Source organism: Nelumbo nucifera, chromosome 1 (genome assembly GCF_055504915.1).
Source record: "Nelumbo nucifera cultivar China Antique chromosome 1, China Antique-T2T, whole genome shotgun sequence".
NCBI lineage: Eukaryota > Viridiplantae > Streptophyta > Magnoliopsida > Proteales > Nelumbonaceae > Nelumbo > Nelumbo nucifera.
Genome location: NC_142649.1, coordinates 198,262,846 through 198,276,878, shown reverse-complemented (window position 1 = coordinate 198,276,878; position 14,033 = coordinate 198,262,846). Strand labels below are relative to the sequence as shown.

At 39.4% G+C, this 14,033-nt stretch overlaps 1 protein-coding gene across 19 annotated transcripts in view; it reads right to left on the bottom strand.

The window, feature by feature from the left end:
* The window catches only part of MEE44 (Nucleotidyltransferase family protein), a 56,164-nt gene that overhangs the window by 23,462 nt on the left and 18,669 nt on the right, over positions 1-14,033 (bottom strand). For all 19 annotated transcript variants that reach the window (XM_019198608.2, XM_019198610.2, XM_019198609.2 and 16 more), the window contains exons 11-12: positions 4,440-4,499; positions 3,359-3,399 (exon numbers count right to left, since the gene is read on the bottom strand). In XM_019198608.2, coding sequence (XP_019054153.1) covers positions 3,359-3,399; positions 4,440-4,499 — 101 coding nt within the window. The remainder of the gene's footprint in view (positions 1-3,358; positions 3,400-4,439; positions 4,500-14,033) is intronic.

The following is a 14,033-nucleotide window of genomic DNA, read 5'->3' as shown; positions in this document are numbered from 1 at the left end:
GAACAGGTGAAGACTGTTACCACTTACTAATTTCCTGTTCTTTTTACTGCAAAGTTGTGGGATCAGATCCTTCTGATGTTTGGGCGTAGATGGAACAAACCAGCGGAAGTAAGCTTGCTTTTTTATCCTTCTACCTTTGCCTGGCGCCAAAGAAGAGGGAGATTAATGTGGAGATGTGCAAGAGCAACCTTGATTTGGACCGTTCGGGAAGAAAGGAACACCAGAGTATTTCAAGAGAATGAGAGAAATCTATAAGAGCTAAAGGATTGCATCTTGAACAGGGCTATCCAGTGGTTGAAATTCTCGGAGCTTTTCCACCATTTCTCCTTTAATGACTTTTGGAGGAATTGGTTTGTAGTGGCAAGCTGCTCCTCTTTAAAGACTAGAGTAAGTGTAAATTGGGGACCACCATTTCTCCTTTAAGAAGTGATTTGTTGCCAGTTGAAGGGGTTATAAGGGCTAGGCGTAGACCAAAACGAACAGGGGCAGAAGTAGTAAAAAAATTATTTAAGTGCCAATAATTTAACAATGAATATGCCATTAAACGGAACAGAATGGCAAAACAGGATTCATGTATCCGACCCCATATAATTGGGATAAGGCTTGAATGATGATAATCATGATGATATTACTTGTTTTTACAATTGTCCCCCAAAAATCTCACCCCTAATGACAACTTTTGGCCAATGCATCTACCAAGCAGTTAGCTGCTCTTGGAACTAAAGAAGCGTTGGTAACATTTCCCTTGCCAGGCTTCTTATTTCTCTCATGATGTATCTATACTGTCACATTCATTTCTACTACCTTTCTACCAACCCACCACCACTTCTTAATCCCCCTCAACTGTCACATCCCTGAAGTTTAGGGATATCTTCCCAGACTTAGGCCATGCAGAACTGCCAACACTTTGGCTCTTGACAAAACTCATATTAGATGTTCGTATATGTTCAGATCAGAAGAAAGAGAAGGAAAAGAGAGAGAGAAGAAGGAGACCATACATGGGTCCACCACCACCACCACGATTATACATTCCACCACCACCACGACCATACATGGGTCCACCACCACTACCACGTCCACGCTGACCTCCTCTACCACCATGGCCTCCCCCTCTCGTAACTGCAAATGCGGACCTATCTGACATAGTGGAAGTCTCTATGGCTCCAACTGAAAACCTCCGAAGACGAGCAAACACTTCCTCAAGAGAGGGAAGAGCAGATCCACCTAATATCTATGCCCTAACAGGTTCATACTCAGATTTCAGCCCTACTAAAAATCTGGTCACATCCAACTGCTCTCTTTGTTGTTGTTGAACTTTGACATCAAGTGTAAGAGGATGATAAACATTCAACTCATTTCGTAAATTTCTCATACTGGCATAATAGTCCTCAAGGCTCTGATTCCCTTGTTGTAGATTGAAGTACTCTACAGTTGGTAAACCCTAGTAGTGTTATCTTGTCCAAAATATAGTTTCCTTACATAATCCCAGACTTCCTTGGTTGTATCTAAAAAACATGAAGTTCACACTAATTTTGGACTCCATGCTGTTCCATAGCGAAGTCATAATTTGAGCATCCTCCTGCTCCCATTCATCATATCCCAGAGAATCAATTGAGGGTTTATCTTCCCTCACATGTTTCACTTTCTTTTTGGCTTTCAGGAAAACTTCAACAGACTTAGCCCAAGGGACATAATTCTCACCATTCAGTTTTATAGAGGTCATCTGCACATTCAGATAATCAGAAGGCACCATCACAGTTGATTTGTATTCACTGTTGTCTCCCATGACTGCACAAGAAAACAATGGGAAGCTGTACCACTAAATTGTTACTCTACTGCCCTAATAAATCACCACACTCCACACGAATGACTGAACACCACTAGGGTTCCTAGTACCAGGTTTCAGCAGCAACACTCACAACTATTCACCACTGTTTCAGCAATAATATTCGCAACTGTTCACCACTTTTAGCAACAGCACTACTGTTGTCGTTTACTGTCAGCACTAGAAACCCTCACAACACACCTCACAAATAATATTTTCAGTTCTGCAACATATGAAAGAAACTTGCTACATACCACAACTTAGTTCGAAGATCATGTACCTGTCGAGTAGAGGGTACCAAGTCAGCACTATCACCATCAAAAAACCAGCCCTCTTCGAATTGTGAGTAGAGAGTTTTCTACCAACCACACAAAACCACAACGACTGCACTCATTGGAGGCATGGAAACCCCCAAAAGGAGAAAACGACCAGTCCTTTTCTTCCTTTCTGGAAAACTCTCTAAATATTAATGAGAATTCTGCAAAACCCTAGAGAGGAATGCGCAGAACAGAGAGAAAAGGAGAACTGATCTGAACTGATTATCGTGGCTCTGATACCATGATAAAACTCAGATTAGATGTTCGTATATGTTCAGATCAGAAGAAAGAGAAGGAAAAGAGAGAGAGAAGGAGGAGAAAGAGAAGAAAAAGGAGAAAAGTCACAGCCGAACTAGAGAGAAAAAAATCTCAAAACCTCTAGTCGGCCCTTCTTTTATTTATACTCTTCTAAGATATACAAGGATTACCATTGTGCCACATCAGCAGAGCAATACATATATAACTAAACATAAAAGGACTGTACTACCCTTGTCCAGCCGACTCTAACAGCTCTTATGGAGTCTCCGTGTCCTATGGGTACTAAATATTACCTTGGATAGTCCCAAGACCATCTCTAAAAAATTTAATCAATTTTTTTTTATGTCGGAGCTTTTAACTCCCTTGGCATGGCTAAGCAATTCTCCATACCAATGGGGTAAACATAGTTTTTTTTTAAAGGTGAACTGGTGAAGTATAATTTATACTAACTGAAAAGAAAATGTTTTATGCTTTCCTCTGTTTAGAAACAGATATCCAGGTCTGCCGTTTCACAGAAAATGTTTTCTTTGTTTCCATCTTTTTTCAGGTAACATTAAGGCAAAGATTTTTCAGAGATCAATCCCTTTCAGTATATGTTGAAAGAGAGAAGCTGGACTCTCAAAGAAAATGATGATATTGGTTTCCTCGTTGATATCCATCCGGATCTAGAGATGTAGAAAGATCCTTATTAGATGATATGGTCTTAGACATACAGAGAATATGTAGTTTTGCATTTAGTGTATAGCCTCATAGAGGGAGACACTGCTTGTTTTTGTTTTGTATATTTTCTGAACACTCTTACCTTTTTGTATACTCATTTTTCTATTTAATAAAGCTCTTCTATTTTGCTATCAATAGAAAAATACTATGCATGGAAAAGCACAATCAGTTTTGAAGAACAATTTAAATTATAGGTGAAAAAGAACTGATATAGCTCTGTGGTCCACAACCTACTTACCCAAAGAAGTAGAGAAAGTCCATCAATAGGCTTCCTAGGTTCTGCAAGGCATTTATAAAAAAGTTAACGCAAGATAAATTATATGAAACACACAAATGAAAATTTAAAACAAACATGATAGGAATGAAAAGATGAATATAATTTCTAGGTATGATCTAAGGCATTGAGTATGTCAGAATCTGCTGCTTTATAACAGTAGCCACATATCCCACAAATAATAATGACTTTAACTATTACTATTATTATTAATTGTACATGTTTTAAAAGACAAGAATATTGTGCATTAATTTTTTATCATTATGAGCAAGGTACCTCTTCTAACTGGGGATCCATCCTATTTATCAAGGGATGTGCCCAAATCAGTCCCTCTTGGACAAAATGCAACATTTCTCTTGGGCACAAATATAACATTTGTACATAGAAAGGTAACTGTGAATTTGTACATATTTTGTTTTTTCTCATTAATAAATAAACTTTCACTTACCTATCAAAAATAAAATGCAACATTTCTCAGTTCCTTTTTTATTAAATCACTATGTTATTAGGGGGCTTTGGGCTTGTTTTTTTTTTTTTTTTTTTTTGATGAATTTGGGCTTGTTTTTGTATACTGACTTTTTTATTGGGATTGACTTGCTGAGTTGGTTCCTTTATTTCCTGCTCCCTGCTTATGTTTTCTTTAATTTCTTCCTTTTTGTACCTTTTGTGGGAGACTTTGTATTCTCTCAAGACTTCCTTCTCTTTTCGCCAATGAAGTTTTCTTTTTTCATCATTAGGAGTGTACCTCATTTATCAAAACAGAATATGCCAAAATCACTTCCCTTATCTAACCCCTAATAACCGCAATCTGCAAGAACATAATCTATAAAAGCTCACTCAAAGGAGGGCTTCTCAACAATAGTAAATATGGATAAGTTTTTCTTCTTCCTTTTTTTTTGTGGGAGCGGGGGAAGTATCAATTTGATGTCTACATATTAAATTCAAATTTCCATCAAACTTGGATAAGGTTGTCCAGATGTGGCATTTGCATAAAAGAAACTCCATATTATTTATGTCATATCCAACTAAAAGTTTAAATACTTACTTGGTTAATAGACCGGCCAAGATGGTGCTCATGCTGTAGAAACCGTATGATCAGTAACACCTACACAAAGCATCAGAGAATGTAAGATTGAAAATTGTAGTACCAAATGCTTTATCTTTGGTAAATAAAAAGTCAACATAGAGAAGAAAATAAGCAACTATTGCAACTATGGAACATCTTTCCACCACAAAACATGCTCTCCCCATGGAAGTAATATGTAACATCCAGTGGCAACTAAAAATAGACCACATCAGTTGATTTGTGCCAAAAGTTGACCTCATGAAGAAACAAAGAAAAATTTCCCCTAGCATGGGAGTATGGTAAAGATGGATGTCCCCATTCCCAGCGGGAAAAAAAAAAAAAAAAAGAAAAAAAAAAAACATAAGCTACATGATTAAATAATGGCTCTCAGTCAAGATCTTAGAATTTCAATAGAGACTAATATTTCAAGATGATATTTAGATCGTCAGCAACTATGGAAGTTGTGAGATCTCAAGTTTTGACTATAAAACGCCCATTAATCTTATAGAATTTTGAAGAAAATTCAATAGTTTATGATTCTATTTCAACTTTGATTAGAAGTAGGACTATAATTTCCAAAACCAACATTGAAAGTCTTGCTTCTAGTTCAAAAAGTTGCCATGAGTTGAATAAAATATACACCTCATGGTAACTTGTAAGTCATGGTATGCATTTAGCCTGGGAAGGGCACACATATGGAAGGTGAAGCCAAGGATCAAAATTTTGCAATGTATCATCCTGCATCAGCCGATACATATCGTATCAGTGGGTCACCAATAAGAGAAATTCTGGGACTTTAGAGTTTTAACCTATTTAAGGAGATAGATAGGCCTTAGACCGATCCCCCTGAACAGGTTTTGAATAAAACAAAAGTAAAAAAAAAAATATATATATATATATATATGAAGCATGCTGTTGAAAAGTCTGATACGCCCCATCCAGGGAATCAAACTGTATCGATATTTGGAACCTTGGCTGAAGCACCAGTTCTTCTATTGGGATTATCGGAATACAATGTTATTTTTCTATTTTTATCAGTAACAGTAGATTTTATTACTTTATGATCATGAAAAAAGCTTTAACCTCCCCAAAAACAAAGTAAGATGGAGACACAAAAACAGAATACAGCTGACTATGCCATGACTGATACTACAGAGTTACAGTCTTAAAAATTACCCCTGGACTTGGGGCCCCCCACAACAAGGCACCCCTTCCCAACCTTCTTCTATCTAAAGATTCATCAGAATACAATATTTCAAGAATTTTTTTATAAAGAAGCATCATGTTATTGTGTTTCAAATAAGACTCCTGGAGTTCATTTCTTTTATTAGTATCCAAGAGTCGCTGCCAGCTCAAATCAGTCTTGGTCCCAATCATTTTGGGTTGGTTAAACAGATTTTGTCCTACCACTGCTCTGTAGTGAGAATAGGCCGAATGGGCCTTAGTGGTTCTATTTCTTTCAAGTTATGTTTTAACTTTTAAGTTTATGTTCTTTTAGTTATGGGCCTTTTTTGTTTATTTTATTAGTTCTTTAGTGCTAACCGCCCTACTAAGGGCATATGAGGAATTGTACCCAGTTTTACATTAAGAAATAAAAGACATCTTGAGGGGACTAGAGAAAGGATTGAACATCTTCTCTCTCTCTCTCTCTCTCTCTCTCTCTCTCTCTCTCTCTCTTCCTTCCTCTTCTTCTTCCACAAGCTTTTGCTGAAACCTTCCATTCTTCTTTATTTCTTTTCTTTTTTCTATATTTTCTGATTTACTATGGAGCTGCTCAAAAGCTGCAATTCTTTGGACCATATGGGAAAAAGGAAAGTACAGGCGTTCAAGGAATAAGCTCACAAGGAGGTTTTAATGGAAAATATTGTGTGCAAGGTACTGAGGTAGCCCATTGGGTCTTTGCACCATCCTCAATAGGAGAAATAATAAGGGGTTGGAACAAAATCGCGAACTCATCTTCAAAAAGGACATCAGCTTTTCTTTTTTGGTGACCTCCTGAGATGAATCAACTAAAATTGAACTGTGATGTAAGTAAAATGGGGAATCCATGCAACTAAGGCATGGCAGGTGTGATTAGATGAAAGTGGGTTAACATTGGCAGTACACTCAGGCCCAATAGCTGAACTCCCTAAACTCATCTTCAACAAGGACATCAGCTTTTCTTTTTTGGTGACCTCCTGAGATGAATCAACTAAAATTGAACTGTGATGTAAGTAAAATGGGGAATCCATGCAACTAAGGCATGGCAGGTGTGATTAGAGATGGAAGTGGGTTAACATTGGCAGTACACTCAGGCCCAATAGCTGAACTCCCTAAAGGCAGAATTATCAGCATTGTTTTTTTTTATTTAAAGCCCATTGGTTATTCAAAATTAATGGATATCACGTTGGAAGAAGGAAACTCGTGCATAACAGTGATATGCTTAAGACACAACAATCCGGGACCATGGAAATAGTTTGGCTGATTCTTTAGCCAAACAAGGGGTGAACAGAACTCATATCTTTTAGGGGACTATAAATGCAGAAAAACATAGTTGTCAAGGTGATGGCGCAATGCCTAGGAAACAAGGTGCCCATAGAAGTTCGCCTCACTTCAACACCTAGAAATTCTGTACATGGCAATGTGAAATATTTTTATATTCTTTATTTGTGAGATTATTACAATAAAATAGACATCAATCAACACACAGTGTTGGTATATGCTGTCTTGAACCCTCAAAGACTTCAAAAGTCAAAACCTGAACCAAAAAGCAAGGAAGAACTTAAAACTGTCCAATCAACATGTTCTTCTTTTAGGACAAAAACAAGAACATAGCCCTTATATTTTCTCAATTTTCTTTCTTCTTTTTCTTCTCATGAATATGTTGATTTTCTATGTTCTAAAATGAAGTTAATGCTTTCTCATGAAGATTATAGATAAATATTAGTGAAAGATGGTTACTGACTGCACCCCAAATACTACTGCCAAAAGTTCTGTCCTTATTGAATTACCTACTTCTATAGGACTCGTATAAATTGCACATATGGATCCATTCCCATTCCTTGTCAATCCCCCAATTCCAGAAGGTTCGGGATTACCCATGCTGCTGCCATCAAAGTTCAAATTTTTTTTTATATGAAACGGTAACTTTCATTGATGATATTAAATAAAGAGTACAGTTATCACCACCCATAGGGTGGGCGGAAAAATCAGAACAAAAGCCTTACAAACAAGCCCAAAAGAAAGCCTCCCTAATAACTCCTTGCTTAGCTAAAGCGTCAGCCATTCCATTTGCTGACCTTCTAACCCAATTAAATTGAAACCCAAGTTCCCTTGCTAAGCTAATAATCTCTCTTAGAGGTTAAGTGACCATACTCCCAAGTTTCTAGATTGCATCCACTCTATTACCAGCTTGGAGTCTCCTTCCACTTCTAAGTGCTGCATTCCCCATTGTTTTGCCAATTTCAGTCCTTGGAGTAACAATGACTTCTGCCCTCAAAGAATCTCCCACCCCAATCAAGCCCAAGTAAAAGGCCAAAACTTTTCCTTCCTCATTTCTGAAGACACCCCCAAAACTTTTCCTTCCTCTTGAATTACAAGGGAATAGGGAGAGGATACAGCTATAGAACTCCAACTTCTAACTAAATCAGCTGAAGAGAAGTCCTTGAAAAGTTGTTGCACTTTCAACCAATGCAGAATCTTGATGGTAATGACCTCAACAAGTGCTTCCTTGGATTTTTCTTGCCATTGGAAAATCATATTGTTTCTCTCTTCCCAAAACGACCAAAAGACGGCTGCTCTTATTATTCTCCACATTACCCTACAACCAAAAAGCAATGAGAACTAATCCCACAAATAAGAAGCAAAAGGACAAGAAATCAAAAGATGAGTCATTGTCTTACCATTTCTTAAGCAAAGGCAACAGACATGTGGGGAAAGGCACCAATCTGACATTTTTCTTTGAAATACATTCATAGTGTTGATGTTTTGGAAAGCAACTTCCCAGAAAAAAAGCCCTAACCTTTGGTGGAACAGGAGAATACCACACTTCTTTAGCAAAAAAGGAAAGGCACAATAGAAGGCTGAATTAGGGCATTGAAAAAAGAAGAGCAAGAGAAGACCCTTGAAGAGGATGTTGAGAATGGCTAGACGGGTGTTTTTGGTTTTTTTCTCCTTTCTTATACTCTCAGTATTTGGGCACCCATATAGGGGCCTTCTTGAAATTATTATTTTCTCAAATTATAAAGTAATCTTTTGAGGGTGTGAACAGTGAATAACACACCTCCCGACACTCGCTCTCTTCTTCCTCTTCTTCTTCTTCTCTTCTCTTCTCTTCTTCCTCTCTCTTGAAACCCTAGTTTCTGCAACTGAGGATTTTGTCCAAATTCTACTGTCTGGGCAAGAATGATCTAGGAAAACTGAACAGTTCATCTGCACAAGCCAATTTTGACTCCCTCAACCCTCTTCTCAAACCCAAGTCCTAGGTCCCCTCATACACACAGAGTGAGGAAATGGTTTTGAATTTATCTATGGAAAGAGAATACATTACTGGGGATCTGTCCTTAAGGGGGGTGTTCCCAAACCAAAGATCCTCCGAAAACAGAATTTTATTACTTGAACACAGATCAAGTCTGATGAAAGGCTGAAAGGAAGGCAAGACTCCAGCAATGGCTTTCCAAGGGGAGAAATAAGTAGCCCTAGGGTCGACACCAGCATCACATCCATTAACTGCCATCCCATGAATACTTTCCACCACCAAGTGCCACAAATTGTCCTGCTCTAGGGGAAACCTCCACAACCACTTTCCTAACAATGCTACACTTCTGGGGCAGACCTAAATACACCAAAGACCAACAACCACTAACCTCACAGCCCAAAGACCTAGCCACCAATTGCACCTCATCTTCCCATATATTTACTCCCGCTACACAACTCTTATTCTAATTGACTTTTTTTTGGAAAAGGTAAGGTAATTTTATTCAAACAAAGAGAGCATACAAACAGAGCTCAGGCCAATGAAAACAGCTTGGGAACAACACAAGTTACAAGGTCCAACAGGACTGAGACCGAAATAAAAGAGGCAAATTCAGGTGTCTGAACTCCTCAGTAACAGACATCCAAGAAATCAGCTTGCCCACTACTCTCTGTACGAGCTCTTCAGGACTTTTAACTCTATTACAGAAAATTTTGTTGTTCCTTTCAGTCCAGATGGACCACAAGACTGCTGCAGGGATGGTCCTCCACACTAATTTTCCTTTTTTACTTGGGCAACTTTCCAGCAGCACAGAAGTTCCTTGACCGACCTAGGCATAACCCAGTTGATGTTCATGGAATTCAGAAAGTGCTCCCACACCTGAGAGGAGACTGAGCAGTGAAGACACAGATGATCTGTAGATTCTGGGAGGATGCCACAAAGAACACAAGAAGGATCCGAGATTTGAATGCCACGCCACAAAGAACACTAGGGCCATAGTCCACACCAGAAACTTGGATCTAGGTGGACTTGTTGGATTCCAGATCTGAGTAGCAAGAAAGTCTATGAGACCTGAGCTGCACAATTTGGAAGGAAGAGACTTGACAGAATCTCTTCCAAGGAAAGGTCTATCTTCTGCTTCTGTAAAAGGTCCATCAGCTCCATAATCTCTTCCAACTCCCAATCAAATAAATTCCTCCTAAAGAGGGGGGTCCAAATAAAAGTCTCCAGATGAACAATAACTCTCAGCCACCAAGGAATCTTGATTAGAAGCACACAGGAAAAGGAGAGGAAAGAAATCAGCCAGTGGGCCATCAAGACACCAAGGGTCCTTCCAAAATTTAGTTCTATCCCTTTTGCCTATCTTGACTGAAATTCCTTCCAAGAAAATAGAGAAATTCTTCATGATGGGGTCCGAGAAGCTGAACAAAGCAAATGCAACCGAATGTCTTAAGGGGAATAGAAAACAAGTCCTCACGTGGGTGTAGAAGCGAAAAAGGAGATCGCATATCAAGGACCCTGGAAGGGACCCGATTAATAAGGTATACCGCCGTGAGGATAGCGTCCCCCCAGAAGCGAATAGGGACATTGGAAGTAAACATGAGGCTTCTAGCCACTTCCAAAATGTGCCTATTCTTCCTCTCGGCAACTCCATTCTGTTGAGGTGTATGAGGGCAAGAGCTCTGGTGGATAACCCCATGATGAAGAAGATAAGATGTCAATGATTTAGCAAAGTATTCCTTTGCGTTATCAGATCGGAGAACTTTGATCTTGGCATCAAACTGGGTTAGGATCATTTGGTGAAAATTTTGGGTCAGGGAAGGTACCTTATTTCATGAACGCATGAGATAAACCCAAGAAAAGCGGGTATGGTCATCAACAAATAACAAAAAATATATGTACCCACCCATGGAAGGGATATGATAAGGCCCCCAAACGTCAGTATACACAATATCAAAAGAATTATCACTCCTTTTATTACTCAATAAATAAGGCTTTCTACAATGCTTAGCAAACTCACAACTTTCACATTGTAGTTGAGATAACTCAATAGACTCAAATAAAGTAGGAAACAGACTCTATAAAGATCGAAAAGACAAATGACCTAATCGGTTATGCCAAAGCATAACCGGACTCACACTCTTAGAAACAAAAGACAACTTCTCTACTGACTCTCCCTGACGAAACCGCTCCCCGAGCAGATAGATCCCATTCGTCTCACGGTCAGTCTCAATCACCTTCTGCGTCTCCAAGTCCTAAAAAACACATCGGTCAGGGAAGAAGGTTACTGAGCAGTTCATATGCTTGGTAATACTACTGACTGAAAGAAGGTTAGTATCAAGCTTAGGCACATGCAAAACAGATGATAGGGAGATAGTATCTGAAAGCTTGATGTCACCCTTCCCAGAAATAGGAACCAGGGAGCCATCAGCAATAAATACCTTATCTCTACCAGAAGACAAATGGTAAGTAGTAAACAGTGAAGGCAAGCTAGTCATGTGATCAGATGCATCTGAGTCTATTACCCAACAAGGTTCAGTAGTACCTGGAGCTAAGGCATGATAGGCTGAAGCTCGAGTACCTGAATGGGCGAAGGCAGATGTGACAGGGGTTGATGGAGGCTGCGGTGGCTGAGCTGAATTTCCAACCTCCTTTTCTAGCTGTATTAGTGCAGCCCGAACTGCAGCTAAGGTCTCCAAAGATGTTCCTTTTGTGCTAGATGAGGATGCTGAATCAGTGTCCATGGCTACATGAGCAGTGCCCTTCTTGTTTCTTAACTTCGCAGGAACCAAGTGGGGATGCAGTTTCCAACATGTCTCTTTTGTATGTTTGGGTTTCTTACAATGTTCACATACTACATCCTTCTTGTCTTTCTTCCTCCTGTCCTTCTCTGAATCACCCCCTGATTTGGGTGTAGCCTCTACAAAGGCTGATATGGGTTGCATCATAACCTTCCTTCTGGTTTCTTCACTGTGTACAAATGAGTAAGCCTAAGAGAGAGTCACACTGTCTCTAGTCAAAATCTGCTGCCTCACAATATCATATTCTGATTCAGTCCCGCCAGGAACTCAAACACTCTGTTTGTCTCGATGTGCTTTCTATGGGTCTGAGCATCTTTGGGACTCACCCACTCAAGAGTCTCTAAGTGATCAATCTCATGCCACAGGGACTTCAAGGTAGAGAAGTAGACCGATACCGGTTTCTCTCCTTGTTTAAGGGTGTTCACTTCACATTTCAATTCATATGCTCTGGCAACATTAAGGGGTTGGGAGTAAGTTTCTTTCATAACATCCCATATCTCCTTAGCTGTCTTTGCCCACAAATAATTCCGGCTAATATGAGGCTGCATAGAATTACACAGCCATATCATAACCAAGTAGTTTTCTTGCATCCACTTGGTATATGTCGGGTCTCCCTTGGAAGGTTCTTTCATATCTCCAAGGAGGTACCCTAATTTACCTCTTCCACCAATAGCCATCATGGCTGATTGGGCCCATTCCAAATAGTTTGATCCATCAAACTTTACGGTCGTAATCTGACCACCCATCTCAGAAATACCACCATAACTGATGTTCCCAAGACTGCCTTCTGCCTGAATTTTAGACTCCATTTCTGTCAAGTCTCAAAACAGTACTTGAATCACCAATCACAATCAAAACAGTATAGGCCTGATCTGTATTCTCAGTGTATGTGCACAAAACCGAAGTAATTCTGATCTGAAACCAACTAGCCAACACAGCAGTAGCTGTCCGTAGATCTCTAACCCCCTTAGAACTCTGAGAACAGCTTTAAAACAAAACTGATATGCTAGGGAAAGTTAGGGTTTTAATCAGTCCTGAAAGGAAGCAATTCAGTCGCACAGTCCAAACTGTATAAATGAGCTTGCAGTAGGGTTAATAAGAAACCCTAGAATCTGATCGGACCTACCAATCAACTTAAGAGTAGCTCTAGATAGATCACAGAGTTCAGTCAACCACTAGAGCTTGCCGCAGATCACTTTCAAACCCTAGAGTAGAGAGAAACACAGTTCGGTCCAGGGTTTGATGTAAAACCCTAGGAAATCGAAGAAGGAAAAGGCTAGAATGGTTCGGCCTTCCCCTCCAGATAGGTCCAACCTATCTTCTCTGAAAGAACTTCTATTAAAAAGTAACAACTTACAAGGAAAAAATAGTTCGCTGCCTTCTAGGGTTACCTGAACCCTAGTCTTCTCTGATCCTTCCTGACCACCAACACTCTGCAACCCTAGCAAGTTTCCAACAGCTGCTAGTACCTCTGGCGATCTCCAAGAATCAGTCTGCGAACTCCTCCTTTTCAGCTTTCAGTCCTAGGAGATTCTCATGTGATCGGCTGGTATTAGACTCACATGAAAAACCCTAACTTGGCTCTGATACCATGTAGGTTTTCAAGACTGCTATTCAGTCTTGATCACTAAGAGATTTTAGGTTCGATGAGAAGAGAAAGTGAAGAGGATGTAGAAGAAAGAGAGATGGAAGAGCAATAGAACACAGATTTTGAGGAGAAGAACAGAATGTCAATATTCTGTCGCCGCCACTTTAAGTTAATATATATAGGTTATGCTAGTTACATGAAAGGACATATCTGCCCTTGGTGTTTACATCATAACTACTAACAAATAACAACCAATATAAAACTGAAACTAGAAATAACAGAACAACAAAATAACCACAGCTGTGACTAGATACATTCTACCCTACGGACAGAGTGGTACCACAGTTGTGGGGCCCACATCAATGTTCTCTACACATCCCAATAACCAAAATCAGCTGCCTTCTTGCAAAAAAAAGCAAGAATTTCTATAACACAAATAAAGAGCAAGGGGGAGAGGGGATCACCCTGTCTCAAACCCCTTGAACTGTCAAAAAACCTGCTGACTGACCAGTAATCAAGACTAAGAATTTAGAAGAGGTTATACATACTTTGATCCAATTCCTCCATTTCTACCCAAAATTCATGTGTTGCAACACAGAATCAATACATCTCCAATTGACATGTGTTAGCGTAGGGGTATTTCCGTCTTTATACCTAAATTAATGTTGCTGATTTGTAATGTTGTGTTAGAACCAGTGCTCCTTACTTAAATAAGGGCACATATGTCTATC